Raw genomic sequence first — 10,156 nt, 5'->3', positions numbered from 1 at the left:
TAAAAATTCCCAGCGAACCTCCATCAGGTAGGTAAAATTATGCCCAGTGAATCCCCATCAGGTAAAATTATGCCCAGCGAACCCCCATCAAGTAAAAAACTGTACAAGGTGAACGCTAAGAGGTGATACCCCACCACTGCCCCCTCCTCCGATCAGACAACTCTTCCCCACCTCTCACCACACACTGCCCCCCCACACACCCCCAGAAACCCCGCCCTCCCCTCAAATCAGACAACCGTCCCACCCCTCCCACCACACACTACCCCCCCACCTCCAATTAGATAACCATCACATACCTCTCACCACACACTGCTCTCCCCCCCCCCAAACCCCCTCCAATCAAACAACCCTCCCCAACCTCTCACCACACACTGCCCCCCTCCACTCCTGCCCCCCCTTCCAATCAGACAACCCTTCCCCGCTCGCACCTTACACTGCCCCCCCCCCCCCCGCCCCCCTCCAATTAAATAACCATCACACACCTCCCACCACACACTGCCCCCCCCATCCCCTCCACCTTCAAATAAGACAACACTCCCACACCTCTCACCACACACTGCCCCCCCCCCCTCCCCCAAACCCCCCACCTTCCAATAAGACAACACTCCCACACCTCTCACCACACACTGCCCCCCCCCCCAACCCCCCACCTTCCAATAAGACAACACTCCCCCACCCTCTCACCACACACTGCCCCCCACCCCCGAACCCCCCCCACCTTCCAATAAGACAACACTCCCACACCTCTCACCACACACTGCCCCCCCCCTCCCCCAAACCCCCCACCTTCCAATAAGACAACACTCCCACACCTCTCACCACACACTGCCCCCCCCCCCACCCCCAAACCCCCCACCTTCCAATAAGACAACACTCCTTCACCTCTCACCACACACTGCCCCCCCCCCTCCCCCAAACCCCCCACCTTCCAATAAGACAACACTCCCACACCTCTCACCACACACTGCCCCCCCCCCAACCCCCCCACCTTCCAATAAGACAACACTCCCCCACCTCTCACCACACAGTGCCCCCCCCCCAACCCCCTCCCCCACCTTCCAATAAGACAACACTCCCCCACCTCTCACCACACACTGCCCCCACCCCAACCCCCACCCCCCCACCTTCCAATAAGACAACACTCCCCCACCTCTCACCACACAGTGCCCCCTCACCCTCCTCCAATCAGACAATCCTCCCACATCTCTCACCACACACTGCTTCCCCCCCCCCTCCCCATCTTCCAATCAAACAACACTCCCCCACCACACACCACATAGCACACCCCCCCCCTCAAACCCCCCACCCCCAGCCCCCCACATCCCCACCCCTTCCCTCCCTCCCACCCTCCACGAGGAGCTGTGGAGTCGACCCACCTCCAGCCTCCTCTCCATGACGCTGATGCTGAGGGAGTCGTGCGTGCGGTTCTCCCGGCTGGTGCGGTCCTCGTTGAGCAGCTGACACAGCTCCTCTTCAAACCTCTCCAGGCTGGGCGGGAGGCTCAGGGTAAGCCCCTCCACCGCGCATGACGCTCCCATGCGCAGCTGGGGCCGCCGGAACTGGTCCTCTTCTGTGACAGTGCGACAACGACAACACCCAACATCATCCTTTGGTCCTCTTCTACAACAGTACAACACACATCCTGTGGTCCTCTTCTACAACAGTACAACACCCATCCTGTGGTCCTCTTCTACAACAGTACAAACCCATCATCATCCTGTGGTCCTCTTCTACAACAGTACAACACCCATTCTGTGGTCCTCTTCTGCAACAGTACAACACCCATCATCATCCTTTGGTCCTCTTCTACAACAGTACGACACCCATCCTGTGGTCCTTTTCTACAACAGTACGACGCCCATCCTGTAGTCCTCTTCTACAACAGTGCAACACCCATCCTATGGTCCTTTTCTACAACAGTACAACACCCATCATAATCCTGTGGTCCTCTTCTACAACAGTACAACACCCATCCTGTGGTCCTCTTCTACAACAGTGCAACACCCATCCTGTGGTCCTCTTCTACAACAGTGCAACACCCATCCTGTGGTCCTCTTCTACAACAGTGCAACACCCATCCTGTGGTCCTCTTCTACAACAGTATAAAACCCATCTTGGGGTACTTTTCTACAATAATACAACACCCAACATCATCCTGTCATCCTCTTCAACAACAGTACAACACCCATCATCATCCCATGGTTTTTGGGTTGGTTTTTTTTACAACAGTACACCACCCAGCATGGCACAGCCCTGGGACAACACTTGTCTATGCTGATGACTTACCAGGTGTCTCCTGCAGTCCAGGGACGATGGTGTCTCTGCTGACCACAACGTTCTCTGGCAGCAAGTGGATCATCTTCCTCATCCCCTTGTGCTGTGCCACGGAGTAGGTCAGTGTGCGCCCTGACACCGCCTTCAACAGCTGGTTGGCTGTAAGGCAGGCACATAAACATTGATTACTGGCTGCCATCCATACACACTAGTACATAACAAATAAGCAATGCATCTCTCACCACACACTGCCCCCCCACCCACCCCCTTCTAATCAGGCAACCCTCCCCCACCTCTCACCACACACTGCCCCCCCCACCCCACCCCCTTCTAATCAGGCAACCCTCCCCCACCTCTCACCACACACTGCCCCCCCCCCCCTCGCCCCTCCTTCCAATGAGACAACCCTCCCCCACCTCTCACCACACACTGCCCCCCTCCCCCAAATCAGACAACCCAAAATTAAAGTTTAAAGACGCAAATTAGAAAACGGAAAATTCAAAAGAGATCAGAAACTCCTAAAAAAAACAACAACAAACAACAATGACAAATATGTGTGTGTGTGTGTGTGTGTGTGTGTGTGTGTGTGTGTGTGTGTGTGTGTGTGTGATTAACTGAAAGTTAACTAAAATTAATTCAGTCAAATGTGTGGGGCATATTAAGGTATGTGTGTGCAAGTCTGTGTGTGTGTGTGTGTGTGTGTGTGTGTGTGTGTGTGTGCCACATGCACATGAGTCATGTGCTAACACTTACCTGAAGACACATACAATTCATGAATTCATGCCTGTTCTTCTGGCAGCCTGACCAGCTATCATGGCACAGTCACTGAGAAGCACACTGTTGTCACATAATACAAAGGGTTTGCAGACCCACTATTGTCTGATTTTTGTGGAGGTTTCCTGTTTATTTTTTAGCGAGAACTGTATCCGCATGTGTGCCTTTTTTTTTTTTTTTCTCAAGGCCTGACTAAGCGCGTTGGGTTACGCTGCTGGTCAGGCATCTGCTTGGCAGATGTGGTGTAGCGTATATGGATTTGTCCGAATGCAGTGACATCTCCTTGAGCTACTAAAACTGAAACTGAAACTGTGTCTTCGTTTCCTGTTTTTTCCAGGTCATTGAAAGGCTAAAATTTAGTCATGGAAATCGGTGTTCTGTTGAAAGGCTTTTGGACATTTTCGGTGACAATTTTTGCAAGTTTAGAAGATATATTTCGTTTTATAATTATACCCATTATTTGCTTTAGTCTTCTATGTTTACTTTGAGCATGTTTATTTTGACATTTCTGCCATCATGTATTCGAACTGATCCATTTATATACTCTGCCGAAAAGTTGTCCAAACACAGGCAGTGCAAACTCAAAAAAGCTAGTTATGGAGGTAGGCTAACCCCTGAAATTATATGACCTACTTCTTGCTCTGCAAGCAACAAAAGGTACACCACGAAAGCAGGCCTGCAGACCCTTCCTAATAGTAATACCCTAAGGGCATGATAACAAACACAGTCACTATGAAGTACATTGTAGACACTTACACTCTATGGGTTCATCCATGAAGAAGAGAGCTCTGGGAGACCCGTGGTACATTTCTGTCCTGGTAACACATTGTGACCAACAATGTATGTTTTCATTATTCATAATGAGCACACTATCTTATCATGCTACTGGGTAGCAATGGCACAGGATTTTTCAAACAATACATCTTCATTAATCCGACGGGCGCAATAGCAGAGTGGTTAAAGCGTTGGGACTGTCAATCTGAGGGTCCCGGGTTCGAATCACGGTGACGGCGCCTGGTGGGTGAAGGGTGGAGATTTTTACAATCTCCCAGGTCAACATATGTGCAGACCTGTCAGTGCCTGAACCCCCTTCGTGTGTATATGCAAGCAGAAGATCAAATACGCACGTTAAAGATCCTGTAATCCATGTCAGCGTTTGGTGGGTTATGGAAACAAGAACATACCCAGCATGCACACCCCCGAAAATGGAGTATGGCTGCCTACATGGCGGGGTAAAAATGGTCATGCACGTAAAAGCCCACTCGTGTACATACGAGTGAACGTGGGAGTTGCAGCCCACGAACGCAGAAGAAGAAGAAGAAAGATCTTCATTAATCCGACTGAAAATTATGTTGTGTATCCAAAGGCTTCTCACTCACATAACAAATTCCCACAGCCCACATCCGAGTCCTACGAACACATGAACATGACAATGGCCCAGCCAAAAGGTCAAAGAGTAAAACATTTTCAGCTGAATAAAAACACAGATGTAATAAAACACAGCATGTTGATTAATCACACAGTGAAATAGAATAACCCTTTAAAAAAAAACAAAAAAAAACACACACACACACACAAAGAAATACTATTTCCAAATAAGAAACTCACTACAGATTTATCATTATAAATTTTTAAAAGGCAGTTCCTGTATTAAAGACACTTCTTAACAAAACAATATCTTTTTATTGTTTTTTTTTTAGCTTCAAGATTTATAACTTATTTTCTCAAATTATAAAAATCAATCCATTAGCACAGAGCAATTAAAGAAAAAAATGTACCTGCTTTTTGATATTAAAAAAATCTTAACATTAATTATCAACTACACCTTTCATAACATATCTGTATAAAACTGACAATTACACATCATCAGAAAGAGCATTAAAGATAGTGACCTGAGTCAGACACAACTGTGATCACTCATATTCCGGTGTTTTTGGGGGTGTTTTTTTTAACAAAGAAAAAAAAGAAAGTTATTAAAAAAAAGAGACGAGAAGTGAAAACCTGCAAAAGACAATGAGCAACCTCCATCTGCAAAAACTGATGTGGATGTACTACTGCCCTGGATCCACAGATGTAAAGGAAAAGGAGTACACTGATAGATTTCCCAGCAGTGCAACTATAACATGCACCTTACAATAGTTCTATTAAAAAAAAAAAAATGTTGTGAGTAAAATGTGGGGAGAGGGGCTCCCTGCTCACTTTTACATTGGGTTGTCAGGGTATCTAAGTCAGGAACCTTGGCGGTGTCCTTGACAAAACACTGTCCATGAAAAAATTGATCAGTCAGACATGTCAATCCTGCTACTGTCAATTGCGACGCATCAGTTCCGTTCAAAAATACCTGTCCACCGACGCAACATCTAGACTTGTCGTTTCTCTCATTCTCTCTCGCCTTGACTACTGTAACTCCCTATTGTCTGGTTTGCATGCTTCATCCATTCAGTCTCCTAAGTGCATACAAAACTCTGCTGCCTGACTCATCCTCAGAAAGAAAAGATCTGAGCACATCACCCCTAGTTTGCAACATCTCCATTGGGTCCCTCTCTCACACAGAATAAAGTATAAGATCAGCACTCTGTTATAAATGTATTCACAAATCGGCCCCTTCCTATCTTTGTGGCTGCCTTCACCTCTACAATCCATTTCGCTTTCTACGATCGGCTTCAGATCCACTCCGTTTATGCATACCCAGATTCAAACACTCGACTGTTGGCCGCTGTTCTTTCTCTGTCTCTGGACCTTGTATTTGGAATTAACTTCCTCTTTTGCTTCATCAGGTCTCAGCACTCAGCTCTTTCAAGTCTGGCCTTAACACCCACCTCTTCACAAGATAGCCTCCCTCCCCTACCTCTTCCTTGTCTTCAATTTCTTCCGTTTTAGAGTTATGCATGCGTGTGAATGACTGATGTGAAAGCACTTAGATTTGTCTCTGCACAAGATTCAGCGCATATAAATACCATCATTAGTAGTAGTAGTAGTATGTGGACACAATTTTCTAACTTACTTTTGCGTGGGTGGGGAGGGTCCACGTGTCAGGTCAGGCAGTTCCTCTTCGGAAGCAAAAGGGCGCAAGAGGGTCCAGCCACAGCCCACCGGGCGAGGGCGACCGTCCGGAGCGATGGTGTGAGCCACCACTTCCACCACCACTGCCATCTGTCTGCTGCTGATGCTGGTGTGGAAGTACACATACTGCCGACAAAAATGTCACACGCATGAATAGAAAACCCACCAGGTACGTCCATGTTTATGAGAGAGTGCATATACTGCCAACATAAACGTATTATCACACAGATGATCTGCCATCAAATTACCTATTTCAAGTGACATACATTATACTTGTGCAATTTATGTGACAAAACTTTTGCAAATTTCCCCCCCTCTGATTACATGTTCTTTACATTCTCAAGTGTCTTCTGTTTGTTTTTTTATGGGGGGGAGAGGGGGTATTAGAGCTAGAAATTAGCAGAGTATTTTGATGCACATTTTCACTGTTCAAGCCAATCATCAGTTTACAGATTTTGAAAGTGCAAGAAAAGATGCAATGAGTGAAGTCAAAACACACTCAGCATGTTTCTACAATTATAGATTATGGGGTATCCTTGTTAATGCTGTTGATTTTTAGGGGGGTGGGGGGTGTCTTGGTTTTTACCCTCCAAACCAGTTGATAACAGCTTTTCATTTCAAATTATTTTATTGACTGTTTTCAAAAAGCAACAAATAATCATCAATACTTTTATGATCAACCAAGAATTATTTTTAAAGACACCAATTTTTTTAACATAAATTTTATCACACTAAAATCTTTAGAAAGTGCGAAATCCTTTTTTCTTTCTTTTTTAATTTAAAAATAACGCTTGGAACATTTACAATCTCAGTTATTGGTGATTTTTTCACACTCTTTGAGTCTGAGCCAGGCTTTGAATTAAACATGAAAATGATGTTATAAAATCCTATACAATGTCATGACGATGCTGATAATCACCATAATAATGAAAATAATAATTCTAATATCGTACATGATGAGATAATAATAACAATGATAATGGCCATAACACTGAAAGGCACACAGAGACAAGTGTAGAAGAGGAGGGCTGGTGGTGAGAACAACTGACCGTGTTGTACTGCAGTTTGGATCCTCCACTGCCCTTGCCCTCCATGACAGGCCCCAGCCACTGCCTGCCAAAGAACTGCTTGAAGCCTGCATCGTAGAGACTTACTGCCAGCTGATAGGACACCTTGTTCTGGGGTTGCTGGTCACACACAAGATTCCAAGATCAGGATTCACATGTGACTCTGTTTGGTGCATGGATGATTTCAGAAAACAACAACCAAGAACACAACCAGATTTATGATAACATTTGAAACAAATAAGGTATGTAAGCATGGATCAATATTCCTTAAGCCTTTCACTTCCGAAAGCAGATATAGATATATCCGAGCTTAAGGGGTAACTACATTATCAACAATCCAGCCAGTCACTCAAGTATGCTCACTTTCTTACAAATGGCAACTGCCTTGATGCATGTTTGAAGCAATATCTGAGCAAGTTTTGGCTTAATTTTTATGCCCTTTTTTTTGGCATTTTGTAAAGTGAAAAGTTGTTGAGCATGTCAACATAGCTGCTAGAATAGTAGAACTTACAGTACAGAAAAGGTAGTGATAATTTTGTTTGAGAATCCATACAACGTCAGCAACAGTAACTATGAAACTGTAATAGAAAATGAAAGAAAGTTGTGTCAATCGATCTAAGTGAGTCTGATTATTCTGATGATGATGTACATGCTACAAGGTACATTGACAGGTATGGGGCGGGAATGTGTTGGAAGTGGGTATGGAAAAAATGCCATATTTTTAGCTTGAAATGATTATTTGGGGGGTGCGGGGGGCGGGGGGGGGGGGGGGGGGGGGTCATTTACTATGAAACCCTCCAGATCATAGCTTCAAGCAGAAATATTGTTTACAGTGAGCTTTTGTGTTGCAATAATGTGTGAAATTGTTTGTGGGTGGGTGTGATGGCGGGTGTATGTGGGTGCGTTGGAACTTTGAGTGTTTATGTACAATGTTTATGTTTAGAAGTGGAGAAAAACATCCCTTCCAGTGTTCCACCCATAAAATAAACAGACTTGAATTTTCCTCTTCTTCTTTTTTTCCGAAACATTTTGTTTGTTTTCTAAAAACAAACTTTGTTATCTTCACCTGAATGGGAGTTAACTCATCCTGTCAATATTGAACATATGATAGTTATATTCTACATTCATTTTCCTTCAAGAGAACATAATTCTACATACTTTTAAACTTTATTTTAATATCTGTTGTTTTTGTTTTTATAAGTTCATTATTATTTTGCAAAAATTACAAATAGTTCTGGAACTCAAAGAGTCAATCTGCAAAAAAGTGTCCAATGAACTAAAGAAGCATTGCATGTTTCAACTGATAGTGATAACAAATGACAATACAACTTATTTTCTTGCACAAAACAAGAGCAAGTTGAAACAAAAATACTGGCTTTGGCGTCTTGTGTAAACTGTGTATATTTTTTCTACACTCACACATACACACTCATGTTCACACGTGCATGCATGCACGCACACACTCTCATACGTATATATACACACTCACACAAACACACGCACACACATTACACAGCACACAGTGACACACAAACACACACACACACATGCGCGCGCACAGCAACACACACAATCAAGATGAGAGAAGTGTGTATGGAGCTTGTTCTTTCTTACAAATCGATGCCTTGTTTAAAACATTTGATGCAAGTTAAATTACAGTGATTCCATACTTCGTGCACGTTTCCAGACAAGTTCTGACAAGAGCGAGAGATTGTTGTGGTTGACAACGAGCATTAATCCCACTCACCGGATTCACAAGTCCCACCACTGATTTAAGATTGATACAAACTGGAGTGCTGACATCATGCGCTGCATGTTCACGATCAAATGCAGGAGGTAAGTGATAGTTTTTTGTCCAAAAATCTATCCAAGACTTTCCTGTTAGAACGCCCGCCATTGCGGCACTCGGCAAAAACTTCCGGTGCAGGGAAGCAAGCGGCCTACGTGACTGCACACAGCTGAGCTGAAGAAGGAGTCTCAGACGAATCTGTACCCTGAAGTTCGTGCTGACTCACCTAACCAGTGTTCTAATGTAGACCTCAATTATTGCATTCAACGAATTGGATGAAGTACACATTCTTTCTATAGACAAATGCAGAAGATGTCGATGTGAGAGATTGTGATGGAAGATAAACTGGGTAAAACTTAATCATGAATTTAAAAAATAATAAAAATAAAATAAAGGAAAGAAAAAGAAAGAAAGAAGAAGAAGTAGTAGTAGTAGTACTAGTAGCAGTAGTAGTAGCAGTAGTGTAGGGACTGGCATTTGATTGCCTAGTCCTGATGGCCTTTTTTTATGTCCCCATCAATATCGGTCTCCTTTTATTTGTGGGATACAAATGTTTTCTTTTACATGTTCTGTAAATCACTCATCAAAGTCAGTAAATTTTTCTTTTAAATTGATGTTCGTGTCAAGGAGATTTTTGAACACATTAGTATTTTGTGCAAGTTTAGTTTCGATTGGTAGTGCATTCCATATTTGTGCAATTCTATTAGCTAATGAATTTTTCTTTAGGTTAGTATTACAGTGCTCTTTACAAATTTTCACCATTGAATTTCTTGTACTCTCATAATCTGACATTCTAAAAATATTATTCACATTGACTTCATTATAGCAATTTAACATTTTGTATGTTTCAGTTAAATCCCCTCTCAGCCTTCTTCCCTTTAATGAATGCAGATTTAAGTATATAAGTCTCTGTTGATAGGTCATAGATTTGCATTCTTTTAATATTTTAGTTGCTCATCTTTGCACCCTTTCTATAGCTATAAACTGTCTCTTGAGGTATGGGTGCCACACAATATTACCATATTCCACTTGTGATCTAAGTAATGCTTTATACAGTTTAAGAAATATATCTTTATCTAAATAGGTAAATGTTCTCTTAATTATTCCTATCATCTGGTTGGCTTTATTTATTATATTCTGTATATGTACGTCAAAAGACAGTTTATTATCAAAAATTATGCCAAGGTCT

At 43.6% G+C, this 10,156-nt stretch overlaps 1 protein-coding gene across 1 annotated transcript in view; it reads right to left on the bottom strand.

The window, feature by feature from the left end:
- The window catches only part of LOC143287384 (nephrocystin-4-like), a 54,337-nt gene extending 45,230 nt beyond the window's left edge, over positions 1-9,107 (bottom strand). Inside the window, exons 1-6 of the mRNA XM_076595361.1 lie at positions 8,926-9,107; positions 7,161-7,298; positions 6,053-6,237; positions 3,805-3,863; positions 2,287-2,433; positions 1,377-1,570 (exon numbers count right to left, since the gene is read on the bottom strand). Of these exons, the coding sequence (XP_076451476.1) occupies positions 1,377-1,570; positions 2,287-2,433; positions 3,805-3,863; positions 6,053-6,237; positions 7,161-7,298; positions 8,926-9,075 (873 nt within the window). The 5' untranslated portion in view covers positions 9,076-9,107. The remainder of the gene's footprint in view (positions 1-1,376; positions 1,571-2,286; positions 2,434-3,804; positions 3,864-6,052; positions 6,238-7,160; positions 7,299-8,925) is intronic.
- Positions 9,108-10,156: the final 1,049 nt, after the last annotated feature.

Source organism: Babylonia areolata, chromosome 11 (genome assembly GCF_041734735.1).
Source record: "Babylonia areolata isolate BAREFJ2019XMU chromosome 11, ASM4173473v1, whole genome shotgun sequence".
In the NCBI taxonomy this organism is placed as follows: Eukaryota; Metazoa; Mollusca; class Gastropoda; order Neogastropoda; family Buccinidae; genus Babylonia; species Babylonia areolata.
The sequence above is the reverse complement of the archived record's forward strand: the minus strand, read 5'-3'. Positions and strand labels throughout refer to the sequence as shown.